We start from the raw sequence: 17,489 nt of genomic DNA, 5'->3' as shown, positions 1-17,489 counted from the left end.
ATTAAATAAATGTCAGAAATATTTTTCAAACAGTTCGTGGTAACGAACTGTAAGTAAGGAGCGACCCGGCTCAATGGTAACCGAAACTCTAAAAAACGGAATTTTGGTACCAATAGGTACATCAAAAGAATCAGATTTTAATTCTAATTTCAAAAATATAAGTTTCAACAAGTTTAATCTTACCCATTAAAAGTTAAGCTCCTGAGAAAATTTGGCTGATTTTTGAAAAAAGGGGGAAAGACCCCCTAAAAGTTATAGAACCTTAATGAAAATCACACCATCATATTCAGTGTATCAGATAACCCTACTGCAGAGGTTTCAAGCTCCTATCTACAAAAATGCGGAATTTTGCATTTTTTGCCAGAAGAAAGATCACGGGTGCGTGTTTATTTGTTTTTGTTTTTTTTTCCCCAGGGGTAATCGTATTGACCCAGTGGTCCTAGAATATCGTAAGAGGGCTCATTGAAACGGAAATTAAAAGTTTTAATTCCTTTTTTAAGTGACCAAAAAAATGGAGGGCAACTAGGCCACCTCCCACGTTCATTTTTTTCTCAAAGTGACCCAATTAAAATTTTTAGATAGCCTTTGTGTTTAGCATAGTCGAAAATCTAATAAAGATGTCTTTTACGTTGACTTAATTCCCCACAGTTCCCATGAGAAGGGCTGCAAGTTATGAAGTTTGCCCATCGCTTATATATTGTATTGGTTATTGGAAAGTATACAGACATTTTCAGGAAGAATTTTTTTCTGGTGGGGGGGGGAGGGGGCTGGAGGAGGGGTTATTAGGGAGACTCTTTCCGTGGAGGATGTTTCTTTGGGGTAAGGGACCTTTCTATGATGGGGGCGCCGGATTTCCAAGCATTATTTAAGAAACGATCAGAAATTAAATTAAAAAAAAACAAGTACTTTCAACTGAAAGTAAGAAGCAACATTAGAACTTAAAATGAACAGAAATTATTACGTATATGAGGGGGTTCTCCCCCAAGTTTATACTTCGCTCTTTACGCTACAGTTTTTTTTAGTGCTATCAAAAGATAAGATAAGATAAGTTTTATCCTTCATTAAATACACATACAATATTAGATGTTATAAATCCCTCAAAGGCTCATTGGCCTGTACAAAGAGGGAAGACATATGAATTACATACTCAAGGATAAAAAACAAAAGAAAATTTAAAATGATCACTTACTCACATATGAAGGAGAAGAAAATAAAATATAAATAAAATAGAAACTATATAAAAAATTAGAATAAATAAACTAAATTAATTAATTATATTAAATAGACTCAAAAAAAAAAAAAAAAATTATTACTATAAGCGAATTCCTGTCGTCGAAACAGACTGTAATTATTAGACTGTAATAAATTGGTGTGAAAGCAATAAAATTTAACCTGTCTTTATGAATGCTACTCCTTAGTGAACTATACAAGTTTCACCAATAAATATTGATAATCATACCTGAGGCCTGGGAGTCATAGCGCAGAGAATACCACCATAAAACAAACTAAACATTCAGGGGACATCAACTCCACAAAAAAAAAAAAAAAAAAAAAAAAAAAAATATTCAGTTTTATTCTTAACTAAATGGTCCTTAAGAATCCTCTTGAAAGTGCCAAACGAGTGGCATTTCTGTACTTAAGAAGGTAGGGAGTTCCAAACCTGATGACAAGCGATGAGGGGATTGAAATCTGACCGCACAGGGGGAGTAGGAGGACTGCAGATTTTATGTGACGAACGAAGGAGATATGGAGCTGAATCAGAAATAAACTGAGGAGTTTTTTGAAGAGATTTTGGAAGATTGCCATGAAGCTGATGAAAAACAAAAGAAGCACAAGAAAGAATGTAGATAGACTGTAGATTTAGATGCGGTCTTGGTGAAGAACGGTTGGTGCCCATAACCAGACGCCGTGTTTTATCATAAATGACAGAAAGCGACCGCAGTGTAGAAGGAAAAGTAGACATCCATACTATGGGGCAATAAGAGACATATGACTGGACAAGGCAGAAAAAAGAAGCTTCAGAATAGATCCAGGAAAGGTGTGTTTGAGTTTTCGAATGACACCCAAACTCCGTGAGACCTTAACCTAATCATGGCTATATGGTGTCTAAACGAAAGGTTCTCATCAAGCAGGATACCAAGAAATCGGACCAACCGATTCTTTGGTCTACACAAGAAGCCTTGTGACACCTAAAGCTGTGTCAGTTGAGGGAAAGCTACACCAATTCGAGCAAAAATTAGAAAATGTGACTTTGTAACATTCAAGGCCAAGTAATTCGCCTCAAACCGTGAAACTACTTTCTCAAATATAGCCACCAGATTAGATCTAATATCACATTCCGTCCTCCCTAGAGTCCCAAAAGTGCTGTCGTCAGCAAGAGCTATCTATTCAAATTAAACGGCCTTTATGATTCAGGGGTTTGTGAATTAAAATTTTTTTAACTTTTAACGTAAAGAGCGTGGTATTGACTAAGGGGAGAACCCCATCATATACGTAATAACATATACGTAATAAAAAAAACAATAAAAAAAAAACAAGCGATACGGCTCAATAGTAAGCGAAACTTTTAAAAACGGAACTTTGATGTCAATAAATGTATCAAAAGAATGGTCTCATAATGCTGATTCTAAATATATGAATTTTATTAAGTTTAGTATTACTCATCAAAGGCTACGAATCTCAGAATACTCACCTGATTTTTTAAAAAGGGGGGGAACACCCCCTAAAAGTGAAAATTTTTTAATGAAAATAACACCGTGAGATTCAGCGTATCAAAAAACCCTAAAACGTAGGTTTCAAGCTCAAATCCGCAAATATCTGCAACTTTGTATTTTTTGCCAGAAGAAAAATATACGAATATAGAAGTTCGTTACGTAAGTTAATTTGTAAATTATGTCAGAACCAAATTTAAAGACAGCCATTTAGCAAAAGAAAAGTGAAATTTTTATGCAAATTTTGTTTACTTATTCAATTACGGCGAGCCAAAATAAAAGCTGCATTAACTAAAAAACAATCAGAAATTAAATACAAAAAATAAGTTTTTTATACTGAAAGTAAGGAGCGACATTAAAACTTAAAACGAACAGACATTATTCCGTATATGAACGAGACTGTCCTCTCCCCTCGCTCTTTACGCTAAAGTTTAACTCGGTCTCACAATTTTATTTTTTTAAACAATAAAAAGCTTTAGCTTAAAGAGCGAGGCGTTGAGGAGGAGACAGCCCCTTTCATATACGAAATAATTTCTGTTCGTTTTAAGTTTTAATGTCGCTCCTTACTTTCAGTTTAAAAAAACTTTTTTTTTTCATTTAATTTTCAATAAGAGGAGAGGTATCACCCTGCAGTACCTTTATTCAGGCTTAGTCTAAATGAAGGGAGATGAGAGGTTATTCCCCCCTACCCCTTCCTAGTTGTACCTGAAGGTTCATGTAGATTGTCACAATTTGGGCATTGAAATGTACTCTTAGGCTTATGGCATCCCCCACCCTCAAAATGACCCACTGCCCCTCCTTCATAATAACTGATGAACAATTAAACAGTTTGTCCTTTATGTCCTTTACCTGTTTTAGTGTCTTATTTATAAAGGTATTTTGGATATTTTGAACATTATTAGGTTAAAAGAATCAAGATGGGACAACACCCTCCAGGAGCCTCCCTCTGTGGCAGGAATTTTCCGGGGGGAGGGGTATTTTCCGGGGGACAAACACCGGATCGCGAAAGAAAGAGCCTGATTATAAATTATAAGGATTGCTGTGTACTTTTCAGAAGAAGTATTTGTGAATTTTCTATCCTACTGCGTTGGCATTAGAATTTCATCTTCTTCCTTTTAAGTTTTAGGTTAATTTTGTCCCAGTATAGTAATTTTTAATTCGTCTCATTATGATCTTTCGTCTCTGACGCTTTCATCCCCTATTATATGTATCTTGCCCATAGTAAACGAGGTTTAAATTTCGATATTTCGAAAAATGGTAAAGCAAACAAATTTGTATGATAGACAGTGGATAGGAAAAAGATAACATTTATCGTTCCAGACAGTAGCTCTAAAATACAACAGCAAAGTAAAAGTGTATCCACTATATTTTGAAGAGGGGGACAAAGTCACATTTTCCTGATTTATTCTCAAACTATCTAAATGGGATATTTTTTTATTTCAGGCTGTACTGAAGACAAGATCTTCAAACGTGACTCGTGACGAATTATTTTCACTTGAAGATTCTGTCCCGCAAGCTACTTTCATGTCCCTCATGAACGGAAGATACGTATCTGTAAAACAAGGTAATATCTATTATTATCATTTACTTTTAGTGATTCCCTATTTCGTCCCTCTTTGCCCCTCATGAATCGAAGATACGTATCTATAAAACAAGGTAATGTCTATTATTATCATTTACTTTTAGTGATTCCCTATATCGTCTCTCATGAACGTCCCTCATTGTCCCTCATGAATGGAAGATACGTATCTGTAAAGCAAGGTAATGTCTAACCTTCATTTAGGCTAACCTTCAGTAATTTATCGAAGAAAGGTGTACCACCAACAGTGGCGGATCCAGGGGAGGGGCAAGGGGGGCGCGCGTCCCCCCCTAACGTGGTCTAAATTTAGTGTAATTTACTTAATTAACGCAAGTTTGCGTTAAATAAACTTGCTCCCAACGTAAGTTTATCAGATCAACATATTTTGCGCCCCCCCCCCCTAAAAAATCCTGGATCCGCCCCTGACCACCAATGTACTAATATATACCATTATAATACTATTATAGTACTATTATATATAATGAAATGTATGTTTTTGACATGGTTCCGATATAATGCATTTTGTGTAATAAGTTTTGATGATAAAAGGAATCTGCATAAAACTAGTGTGAATCAAAAGGTCCTTTTTTAATTCCTGAATTGGTGGCGCCAGTTATAATTGAATATCGGACTTGGCACTAGTATTTTATCGAGGTTGAATGCAATATAAGGTTAAAATAGTATATAATAGTACTTTGGTAGTTGAACCAACGACTGTTGAATCTTATTTTGAAAGAATCAACAGAGAAACTTTTACGAATACCTTACCCAGAAAAATCATTCCAGATCGAAGTGCAACGTCGAATGAAGCTCTTTTTCAAGTACTCTGTTCTCGGCTTGCCAACTTTAAGATAATTGGACCGATCTGTGTGCCTTTGTTTCTCTCCTGTCGGTTAGACAATTGGGGGGAGAATACGGAAAGCTCTAGAGAAGGAGGTGAATTTATGTACTTGTAGAAAACAGCCATCGATGCTACATCGAACCTCTCACTAACAGACTAGAGAGAGTCCTGGGGAAGGACTAAACATGTCCTAAATACTTTGCTTCAATTTCCAAGTCTTTTACAGATCGCTTTTATATTAGTATGTTTTTACGTGAAATATCTGAAATAGGTTCGAAGTTGCAGCATAGAACGAAGCGTCCTTATAAGGGAAATCTTTTTTAGAAAGGGTCATTACCAAACACAGCAAACAGACAAATAACACTGCGTAACAGGATTAAAAGAACTATACAAGTTCCATATCTTTAAAGTCCTTGCGGCTGAGAGCAAAACACGCTGACAATAAACAGACTAAAATGATTTTTTTCTTTGCATCGAAATTTGTAAATGTCACGAAGAGTCACGAGTGACATTTACAAATGAGCGTCACGAAAGTGTCACGAGTGTCACGAAAATCAGTGAACTGTCACTGAGTGTCACGAAATTGTAAACCCGCAGCTGAGCATTTTCTTGTATAGTATCACTAGGGCATCAAGTCCTGGCGATAGTCCTACAAAACCTTATAAATCACCTCAGAAGCATTTTGACATACCATCTATGCGCAAGTATTTGCTTTGTCGTACTTCTGAGGACGCAGTTCCCCATATGATCCCTGGAAAAAGTTTATTATAGAATTGATCCCCTGGAGTTTAGCTTCATTCTCCTTTGTGAGGAATATCAATCGTTCAAAAATACTATCTGATAAGTCCTGTGATTATAGTAGGTTTGATCTCAGCTTGGTAATATGGGACCCAGAGTTCTGGTTCAACTGTAGCAACACTCTGCAGGGCCGACGCGAGGACCTTAGTAGTCAAGAGGCGTCGTACATATTGATAAGATTGGCGGTGGTGCACTTTATTGCTGCTGCCACGAATCTTTCTGTGAGTAATGAAGCTATTGCCTTAGGCTATTCCATGGGTATAAGTTTTGAAGTTGCTTTTAGAATTTAACTTCGGTTATCGTTCTTTGCTAGGTTACAACTACTATTGGAACCATGAAACGTGATTACCTAATACCATCTAACTCTTCAATGTTCTTTCGTCATTAGTTGCGGTCATAGCTGTCTAGGAAATAGGATTTCAAGGAAGATGGGATAGAAATCACACTTTTATTTTTAAAACAAGACTGATAAAAAGCAATATACAGGGAAAACTTCTGGCTCAACCTTGCTAGGGCTCCCTAGGCTGCCAATTCCTCCAGAGAATTCTGGAGCTCGTCATTCTGAACTTAGTCTTATCTCAATACATTAATTTAAGCGTTTAGAGAGTTGTGTAAAACCACCTTTCAAGTTCTTATAGAGGTAGGGGGCTTACCTCCTCTGAGTCTCCCTGAAATTAGTGCCTATTCCATGAAGAGTTTTGCAGGTTTGTTCAACCAGGAAAATTAAATATCAACCTTGTTTAGTCCAGATTTAGCCTTAGAAAATTGACAATTTGTAGGACAAGTTTATAAAACTACGAGTAAATTCTTTTGTATTGAAGGGGAGGGGGGGGATGTCCTTTACACACCTGGGTTTGAGAGTGTCAGTTTGTTAGGGCTGACTTAAAAAATCAAAATCAAACTAACAAATCTATATTTTAAGAAAGTAGTTGTAACTCCTTACTTCTTAAATTAGTCTTTTCAAAATTGGTGGACAGGACCGGGCCTACAACGCACTGTTGGAGCTGCCTCTGCTATTCTGTGCCTCCTTTTTTATTGTTTGAATTCTACCTCGGTTTTGATCTATCATCTCATCTAGCTAATTAAATGCCCCATACGGGATGTCTAAACTCAAAATCTTTTCCTGTTACCTCTGGTGTCAAATAAATCACTGAAAGAAATGAGTGAAAAAGAAATCTGTCTAGACAAGCAATCACCTGAAAACGAGGTTGTGTGTGTGCTTTATTTTATTTTCTTATTCCTTCTAACAGATACAAAAACAAAGAAAAATTGTGATGTTGATTGACAAAATGAGAGTAAAACCTGGTATATATATATATATATATATATATATATATATATATATATATATATATATATATATATATATATATATATATATATATATATATATATATATATATATATATATATATATATATATATATATATATATATATATATATATATATATATTTAAAATCGGCACCTTCCGAAATTGTTGTCACGGGCACACCTCATATGTTGCAAAATTTCAACTTTTCGATGACAATATACAAAAAAAAACAAAGGAAAAAACCCTAACCCCATCTGAATGGAAGAGAACCCTAATCCCTATACGGCACTAAAATACGAAGAAAAAACTAAAATAGTTCGTTCATGTTGCCGTCTCGATAATTTAGTTTTTCGTTATACAATACACATAGTAGCGCTGATATACAATTTTTTTTATAGAAGTTTAAAAAGTAGAGCTATATTTTTTTCAGAAAATATCACTTTTAAGTAATTCGCTCTTTATATATTTTTGTCTTCGAGGCGAAAGGGAGTGAGGGGAGCTGCTTAAGAATAGCCATTGTTGTTTATAACATCAACAGACTGTTCAAAGTAGTTCAATTTATAAGTAGAGCTCAATTTCTCAAAAATCAACACATACCAATACAATGCACGCGCCGAACACAATGTGGTTTTACTGTTTATTTTTATGGCCACCTCTCGTGAGGATCTGGCTTTTGTAGTTTATTAAATAAAAACACAAGTTTTTTTTTACCTGAAAGTAAGGAGCGACATTAAGACTTAAAACGAACAGAAATTATTCCGTATATATATATATATATATATATATATATATATATATATATATATATATATATATATATATATATATATATATATATATATTTAAAATCGGCACCTTCCGAAATTGTTGTCACGGGCACACCTCATATGTTGCAAAATTTCAACTTTTCGATGACAATATACAAAAAAAAACAAAGGAAAAAACCCTAACCCCATCTGAATGGAAGAGAACCCTAATCCCTATACGGCACTAAAATACGAAGAAAAAACTAAAATAGTTCGTTCATGTTGCCGTCTCGATAATTTAGTTTTTCGTTATACAATGCACATAGTAGCGCTGATATACAATTTTTTTTATAGAAGTTTAAAAAGTAGAGCTATATTTTTTTCAGAAAATATCACTTTTAAGTAATTCGCTCTTTATATATTTTTGTCTTCGAGGCGAAAGGGAGTGAGGGGAGCTGCTTAAGAATAGCCATTGTTGTTTATAACATCAACAGACTGTTCAAAGTAGTTCAATTTATAAGTAGAGCTCAATTTCTCAAAAATCAACACATACCAATACAATGCACGCGCCGAACACAATGTGGTTTTACTGTTTATTTTTATGGCCACCTCTCGTGAGGATCTGGCTTTTGTAGTTTATTAAATAAAAACACAAGTTTTTTTTTACCTGAAAGTAAGGAGCGACATTAAGACTTAAAACGAACAGAAATTATTCCGTATATGAAAGGGTCTGTCCCCTCCTCAACGCCTCGCTCTTACGCTAGAGTTTTTTATTGTTTAAAAAAATAAAGTTGTGAGACAGAGTCAAACTTTAGCGTAAAGAGCGAGGCGTTGAGGAGGGGACAGACCCTTTCACATACGGAATAATTTCTGTTTGTTTTAAGTTTTTATTTTGCTCCTTGCTTTCAGTTTAAAAAAAACATGTTTTTTTATTTAATTTCTGAACGTTTCTGAATTAATGAAGCTTTGATTTTGGCTCACCGTACATGAATAATTAAGACGAAATTTGCATATTAATTTTTTTTTTGGCTAAATGGCTTTTTCGAAATTTTGTTCTGACGTAACGTACGAATTAGCATACGTAACGAACTTCTATATTCGAATGTTTTTATTGCGTATATTGGGGATTTCATACCCCTTGTCAATACCTTGCTCTTTACGCTAAAGTTCAAATTCTTCTCGAACTCCAAACCCCTGAATCTTGAAGGCCGTTTAATTAGAATAAATAGCTCTTTTGAAAGTACTAAAAAAAACTTTAGCATAAAAAGCGAGGTATTGAGTAGGGGGTGAACCCCCTCATATACGTAATAATTTCTTTTCGTTTTAAGTTTTAATTCTGCTCCTTACTTTCAGTTGAAAAAAACTTCTTTTTTTTAATTTCTGATCGTTTTTCAAATAATGCTAGGAAATCCGGCGCCCCCTTTATAGACATGTCCCTTCCCCCAAGGAAACATCCACCATGGAAAGATACTCCCTCTTAACCCTCTACTCGGACCCCCCCCCCCCACACACACACACACAAGAAAAAAAAATCCCTGCTGAAAACGTCTGTTTACTTCCCGTCTGTATAATAACCAATACTTTATGTAAACAATGGGTAAAGTTTATAACTTGCAGCCCTTCCCCTGGGAACTGTGGGGGATTAAGTCATCCTCAAAGACATATTTATTAGATTTTTGACTATGCTGAACAAAACAGATATCTCAAAATTTTGACTGGGTGAATCCGGGAAAAAATGAGCGTGGGATGCGACATTTCTGCCCCCCAGTATGTCGTGTAACGTAAAAAAGCCCCCAGAACTTCTCATTTCTATTTGAATGAGCCCTCTCATAATATTCTAGGACTACTGGATCGATACGATCACCCCTGGGAAAAAAAACAAACAAACATCCGTGATCTTTCTTCTGGCAAAAAAAAACAAAATTCAACATTTTTGCAGATAGGGACTTGAAAATTCTGTTGTAGGGTTCTCTGATACGCTGAATCTGATGGTGTGATTTTCATTAAAGTTCTATTGATTTTACGAGTTGTTTCCCCCTTTTTTAGAAAATAAGGCAAATTTTCAAACGTAACTTTTGACGAGTAAGACTAAACTTGATGAAATATATATATTTGAAATCAGCATAAAAATCTGATTCTTTTGATGTATCTGTTGGTATTAAAATTCCGTTTTTTTAGAGTTTTGGTTACTATTGAGCCGGGTCTCTCCTTACTTACAGTTTGTTACCACGAACTGTTTGATATCCAAACGCTTACTAATTAATTTGAGTTCTTGAAATCTAAGACACCCCATATTGCAGCCACGTTGATACCATCAAGAGAACAATATTAGGGAGTATCTTACTTGAATGCTGCTACAAAACCCGGCCAAATCCCGGGTTGATTTCATCTAGTTTCGAACTTGAAAGACTTTTGATACAATTGAAGTTATCAAGTATTTTGCAGTAGGTTGCATAGGTTGCATCAATACATGGCTAATTGTAGATTAAATAAAAAAAACAAGTTTTTTTAACTGAAAGTAAGGAACGACGTTAAAACTTAAAACGAACAGAAATTATTCCGTATATGAAGGGGGCTGTCCCCTCCTCAACGCCTCGCTCTTTACGCTAAAGTTTTTTTATTGTTTAAAAAAATAGAGTTGTGAGAAAGTCAAACTTTAGCGTAAAGAGCGAGGCGTTGAGGAGGGGACAGCCCCCTTCATATACGGAACAATTTCTATTCGTTTTAAGTTTTAACGTCGTTCCTTACTTTCAGTTAAAAAAAACCTGTTTTTTTATTTCATTTTTGAATATTTTTGAATTAATGCAGGTTTGATTTTGGCTCACCGTACATGAATAATTAAAACAAGATTTGCATATTATATTTGGTTAAATGGCTTTCTCGAAACTTGTTTAATTTTATTTACGAACGTTTTTATTAGTAATAAATATACGTAACTTAGAATTAACTTACGTAACGAACTTCTATATTCATAAATTTTTAACACGTATAATCAGTTTTGATTCAGTCTCCCAAGTGAAAACATCTTTTTTGGATTTCTTGAACTTTAAAGCGTGCTCTCAACCAGGATTAATTCATTTGCTTTGAACTTGACCTAGTTTCTTGATGTTCATTAATTCACTGCTTGAACTTGAATTTAATTCAGTGACTTAGTTTGGAATAAATAACAGTCGACTTTTGGTGAATTGACCTGAACTTGACCTAGATTATTGATATTCATTCATTCACTGCTTGGGCTTGAATTTAATTCAGTGACTTAGTTTGAAATACTAATAATAATTCTTAATAGCGGATTCTAGAGTGCGTTCATATTATTAAATTTTACTAATAAGCGAGCAGAAGAGGGGAGTTTCTTGTCGCAAGGGCCGTTGTACCTGCCGGGAGTGTGACTCCCTTAAACTGCGGGGATCAGGTAGCAAGAGACTACGCTTCCCTCGCTTATTAGCTTAAATAGCTCTGTATTACGTCGTAGTTTATTGAACTGGCTCCTCCCCTCGGACTTTGATTTTGCATTACGGATTGTGACGTGGCTGTTGCGATGGGGAGTAATGAGAAATTGGTTTGGAATGCGTTACTGAATTATGCTTTCCGTGCGATAAAAGCTGGTAATCGCTCGGAGGATATAGCGAAAAAAGCAGTCGAGTTTTTCTCAGAGGACGCAATTGCAATGGCGAAGGAGTTATTGTGGCCCCTAGCAGGAATTACCACACGTGTTACTGCGCGATCGAAGAACACCGATGATATCCTGGACATATTAAAAGTATTTCGGGTTTGTGAAGATAAAAATATCTCGTTGCCGCGGTTTGTGATTTTCGAACCTGATGAAGTTCCGATAATCCCGGGAGAAGTGACGGCTACCCTAACCCGGAAAGTAAACGAATTGTGTGCTAAGTTCGATAGTTACGTGGATTCTAATCCCTCTCCTTCTGTCTCTGCTATGCCTGCGGCAGAAACCAACACGATCATGTCGAAACTGTAATATGCGGTTGTTTTGAAGAATCACCCGAAAGATCTTTCGAACCCTAGCGCTCGGAAATCCTATTTGGACAGAGTATGTTGTGATACTAGTTCGAACATTGTGGAGCTGAAACCTAGGAAATCTGAATGGAGAGTAGTCTTGAACAACAAGAATGCTGCCGAGTCCCTGGCTGAGGCAGTGGGTAAAAGTGACTCAACTATAAGTGTTAAAGTAAAAACTCCCGCTTTCTTCGGAATAATCCGCCACGTTCCCACTGAAACTTCAGATGACGAACTGCGCTCAGTTGTACCGAACTGTGTTAAGGCCGTACAAATTGGTAGTACTCGGTCATTCAAATTACAGTTTGAAAGCAAAGCTCATCTCTTTATCGCAATGAACTCTCCGCCCATTTTTGGTTACGAGCGACTACCCATTACAGAATTTAAATTCTTACCGATGCAGTGCTACAACTGTCAGTCCTACGGACATGCAGCAAAATCTTGTGTAGATCCCCCGAAATGTTCAAAGTGCGGTGGAGATCATTCCAGCTCTCGGGACAATCCATGCCAAAATGCCCCCAAATGCGCTCTGTGTGGTTCTTCTCGACCCCCGTGCTACAGCTTCCAATGTCCAGTAGCTCAGAAGCTAATTTCTAAACAATGATCGGTGATTCTATACGGGTTGTTTCATGGAACTTAAATGGTGGAGTGGTTGATAAAATGCCACTGTTAGAAGGATTGTTATGTTATAATGATGTACTCTGTGTGCAGGAACACTTCCTCTCGAATCAAGCCGTTAGTCTGCTTGAGCTAAACGATGGCGTCAAAGTATTTGCTACTCCTGCAAAGTCATCGGGCAGGGGAAGGCCGTCCGGTGGAATCGCCATTCTTGTTAGCAGCAGGTTAAATCCCATTCTGTATAAATCTTCAGACTTTTTTGTTGCTGTTAAGGTGCACAAAACTGTTATCCACTCTGTGTACATGCCAACAGACTACAGAGACAGTAAATCAGAAAAAAAATTTAGTGAAGCCTGCAGTAAGCTATCGAGTTCGGTGGGCAGCTGTTCTAGCCAGGGCCTTGTATGTATAGTCGCTGGTGACGTGAACTGTGACTTGACTGATGAGTCTAACGCTCGAGCACAGATCCTCCTATCTTCCTGTGACGGTCTTCGTCTTGCTAACAATGATCTGTGTTTTACTTATATCCATAACTCAGGCTCGACTTCATCTCTCGACTTCATGTTAAGTTCCATCCAATCTCCAGCTTGCGGCAATTCGCACGTAGATCTGAGCGTAAGCGCGTCTGATCACTTTCCAATTATAAACACTTTTCGAGTAATTCCTGCCTCTCCTAACCCCCCAACTAATGAAAAGAAGTGGAAAATCAAAACTAATTGGAGTAAAATTGACCTGGCTACTTATCATTACGTATTGGATGAGATTCTCACAAAGATTAAAGTGCCGTTCCAATTACTACAGCAGAGTGTATGTATTCAAGATGAAGAGAAACAGCTGCTACTAAACATCTACTGTAGTGAAATATCTCACGCACTGTTATCTGCCGAGGCCGCTGCGGTCCCCATTCGTAAAGTCCGAGTGGGAACGGAAATTCCAAAGTGGTCCGAAAACCCTGCTCTAAGTGAAGCATGTGGTCGTGCAAAATTTTGGCTTAGGCTCTGGAACGAGTGTGGTCGTCCGAAATCAGGTGTTGTAAATGAAGTTCGGCTGTTCAGCAAACGCAGATTTGCTAAGATTTTGTCTAAGCATAAATGTGAAGTGATCGATCAACATAGTCAATTGATAAGTAATGATCCAAATGCTGTGTGGAGATTTCTTAAACGTAATGGTGATCAGAATAGTGTCGAACCTGTGATCTCTGAGCAAGATTGGGTGTCCCACTTTACTTCTGAGTTCTCTCCACCCGAACAAGATCTTGAAGATAAATATGAAGTCGAACTTGATAAGTTCATGGAATTGCCTAGTTCTGGTGTTGGCTACATAGTAACTGTTCCTAATCTGATTCGTGCAATTTCAAAATTAAAAAAGAAACAATCGAAAGGTGTCGACAAGTTGTGTGGGTTGCATCTTGTACATGGTACTGCTGGTCTCCTGAGTCATTTAGAGCTTCTATTCCAAATTATCTTTAATTCTGGTCTCGTTCCCGACGTTTTTGGTACTGGAGTAATTACACCTATTTTGAAAAAAGGAAAAAATCCGTTTGAATGCGTGTCTTACCGCCCTATAACTGTTTCGCCGGTTTTATGTAAGCTTATGGAATTGCTAGTTATAGATCATATTGCTTTTCAATGTTCTACCCCCGATAATCAGTTCGGATTTAAAAAAGGTGTTGGTCGCGAGCACGTCCATTATATTCTTGCTAATATATTAATAGAAGCTGATGAACTGAATGAATCCCTTATTCTAGCGAGTCACGATGTTAGACGTGCTTTTGATTCTGGGATACATCCCCAGTTATTAGTGTCTGCTCATAAACGTGGTGTGGACCGATCGGTTATTTTGCCTTTTCGGGATATGTATAAGAAGCTTCGAGTCCAAGTTAAAGTCCCGTCTCCTAACGGGCCGATTGTATTACCAAAAGCTATTCCGGTTAGAAAGGGCATTAGGCAGGGTGCAATTTCGTCACCCCGGTTGTATAATAATAGTGTTCTCGAGGCCCAAAAGTTAGTGCAAATGAGCTGCATTTTCCGAGGTTTGGATGTAACATTACTTAATTACGCAGATGATATTTTTAATTTAAGTAGATGTTTGTCTCGTATTGAAGAAAATTTTCAGATTTTAGATGATGCTTATAGAGAGATAGGCCTATCTTTTAATGCAAGTAAAAGCGAGATTGTTGCTTTCAATAGGAGAAATGCAGACTGTATAGATCTTGCTGTCAAATTTGGTGCTCAAGAGGTTCCACTGTCTGACTCCATAATGTACTTAGGAATGCCTATAGGTCATAACATGGCATCTACAAGTGCTCGCCAAATAAGTAATTTCGCAGAAAAGGCACGTAAGGCTTACGGGGCGCTATCTTCAACTAAAGCGAAATATAATCGACAAATTCGAGCTAGGCTATATAATGCACTGGTGATCCCACACTTTCTGGCTTTATCACCGTTTTGGCATATATTTAGTGTTAGTGATAAAAGAAACCTTCGATCACTTTTTTACAAATATGCAAAATTTCTTTTAAATACCCCACCGTGGGTTAAAAATTCCAAGATGTCTGCAAGGTTCGGTATCACAGATCCGATTGCTGCTGTGACGAAACGTCGTTCTGAATTTTTGGGGTCGCTTGGGCCTAGTAGTCTGGCAATTGCATTTCGTCCTTCGTTATTTTTTGTAATATTGTCTTTTTTTTTTGGGGGTTTATCTTAACGTTTTTTTTTTTTTTTGCATTTAATTGTTTTTTTGTTTTTTTTTTTTTTTCTTCTTCTTTATACTCCATTCGTGCCATTTGTGGTTTTGTATCGAGTGGGTGAATAAAATTATATATCTATCTATCTATATTAGGGGGGTTCGCCCCCTAGTCAATACCCTGCTCTTTAAACTATAGTTCAAATTTTTTTTCCAGTTCTTTAAAAATGACCTCTTAATCACAATCAGTTGATCAGTTGAAAAACTTGTTTTTTTTATTTAATTCCTGATCTTTTTCTTTAATAATTCTGGGAAATCCGGCGCCCCCTTCAGAGCAATGCCCCTTTCCCCATGAAAGCTTCCTTCCTGGAAAGATCCTTCCATATAGCCCCCTACCCGCTCCTACCCCCACCTCACACAAAAAATCTCCACATAAAAAGTCTGTATAATTCCCAAAAAACAAACCAAAAATATAAAAAATAGTAAATTTAAAAAAAATAATAACACCCCCTGGGGACGTTGGGGGATCAAGTCATCCTAAAAGACATTTTTATCATATTTTCGACCATGCTGAACAAAATGGCTATCTCAAAATTTTGATCGGGTGACTTTGGGAAAAAAATAAGCGTGGGAGGGGGCCTAGTTGCCCTCCATTTTTTTGGTACTTAAAAATGACACTAGAACTTTTAATTTCCGTTCCAATGAGCCCTCCCACGATATTCTAGGACCACTGGGTCGATACGATCACCCCTGGGAAAAAAAAACAACAAACAAACAAACAAATAAACACGCATCCATGAGCTTGAAACCTCTACAGTATGGTTCTCTGATACGCTGAATATGATGGTGTGATTTTCATTAAGGTTCTATAATTTTTAGGGGGTTTTTCCCCCTTTTTTCGAAAATAAGCCAAATTTTCTCAGGCACGTAACTTTTGATGAGTAAGATTAAACTTAATGAAACTTATATATTTGAAATCACAATTAAAATCTGATTCTTTTGATGTATCTATTGGTATCAAAATCCCGTTTTTTAGAGTTTCGGTTACCATTGAGCCGGGTCGCTCCTTACTTACAGTTCGTTAATACGAACTGTTTGATAGAGAAAAGCCAAGACAGATAGTCCAAGTAATTGAGAGGCAAATGTTTAAATTGCTGGGGCACGGGTAAATGGCAGTAGTAATGCATGACTCTTATTGGACACATGCTTGTTTGTTAGTTTTTGGAAAGGCATGCAAATTAGTAAATTAATAAAAAAAAAGAAAAGACTATAGCTAATGTATGGACTGTTTAAGGCTTCGGAGAGGTCTAACAATTTGTAAAGTGGTTCTTATCATCGAAACATAGAAACTCTGATCGGGGCTCTTAAAATTTGAAAGCAAGGATATTATCGGGGGTGAGGTGCATGGAATATGACACTCTTATACGGAATTGAGTAGTGAATTGCTCTTCCAATATTTACATTTTAGTAAAAACAGCCATTGCTCTACATTTATGAAAACAATGACAAAAAATCATATGAAACGAATTCATTTTTTTAGTTCGTATACAGAAAGGAACAATATTTGAGAACCCACTAGTATAGCATGTAGCCTGTACACTCGCAATATATATTGACCTTCCCCGGTTCATTTCCCTTTTATATCCAAGCCACAAATCTCCCTTATTTGCTCTAAACCGCTAATGTGACGCATAAAATGTCTCTCCTCACAGAAATTTTAAGCTCACCTTACAGATTGGAATAGAATAAGAACCTTTACATCCTTTAATCTATAACCCAGATGTTTTCTTTTGGTTCCTAAGGGGTCTGAAATATGAAAGCCACGTATGAGCACACCCCATTTAAGTAAAATACTGCCGCCTGACTCAATGCAAGACCTTTGTCCTTTATGACGATTAAATAAAAAAAACAAGTTTTTTTTAACTGAAAGTAAGGAGCGACGTTAAAACTTAAAACGAACAGAAATTATTCCGCCTATGAAAGGGGCTGTCCCTTCCTCAACGCCTCGCTCTTTACGCTAAAGTTTTTTATTGTTTAAAAAAATAGAGTTGTGAGAAAGTCAAACCTTAATGAAAATCACGCCATCATATTCCGCGTATCAGAGAACCCTACTTTAGAGGTTTCAAGCTCCTATCTACAAAAATGTGGAATTTTGCATTTTTTGCCAGAAGAAAGATCA

At 36.6% G+C, this 17,489-nt stretch overlaps 1 protein-coding gene across 1 annotated transcript in view; it reads left to right on the top strand.

Annotated features, from left to right (window-relative positions):
* sn (fascin domain-containing protein singed) overlaps positions 1-17,489 on the top strand; it is an 88,725-nt gene that overhangs the window by 41,354 nt on the left and 29,882 nt on the right. Inside the window, exon 5 of the mRNA XM_089086589.1 lies at positions 4,155-4,275. Coding sequence (XP_088942715.1) covers positions 4,155-4,275 — 121 coding nt within the window. The remainder of the gene's footprint in view (positions 1-4,154; positions 4,276-17,489) is intronic.

Source organism: Artemia sp. Qi Xiang Cuo, chromosome 3, assembly GCF_049724085.1.
Source record: "Artemia sp. Qi Xiang Cuo chromosome 3, ASM4972408v1, whole genome shotgun sequence".
Classification (NCBI taxonomy): domain Eukaryota; kingdom Metazoa; phylum Arthropoda; class Branchiopoda; order Anostraca; family Artemiidae; genus Artemia; species Artemia sp. Qi Xiang Cuo.
Note: the sequence above shows the minus strand (reverse complement) of the source record. Positions and strands in the feature narration are given on the sequence as shown.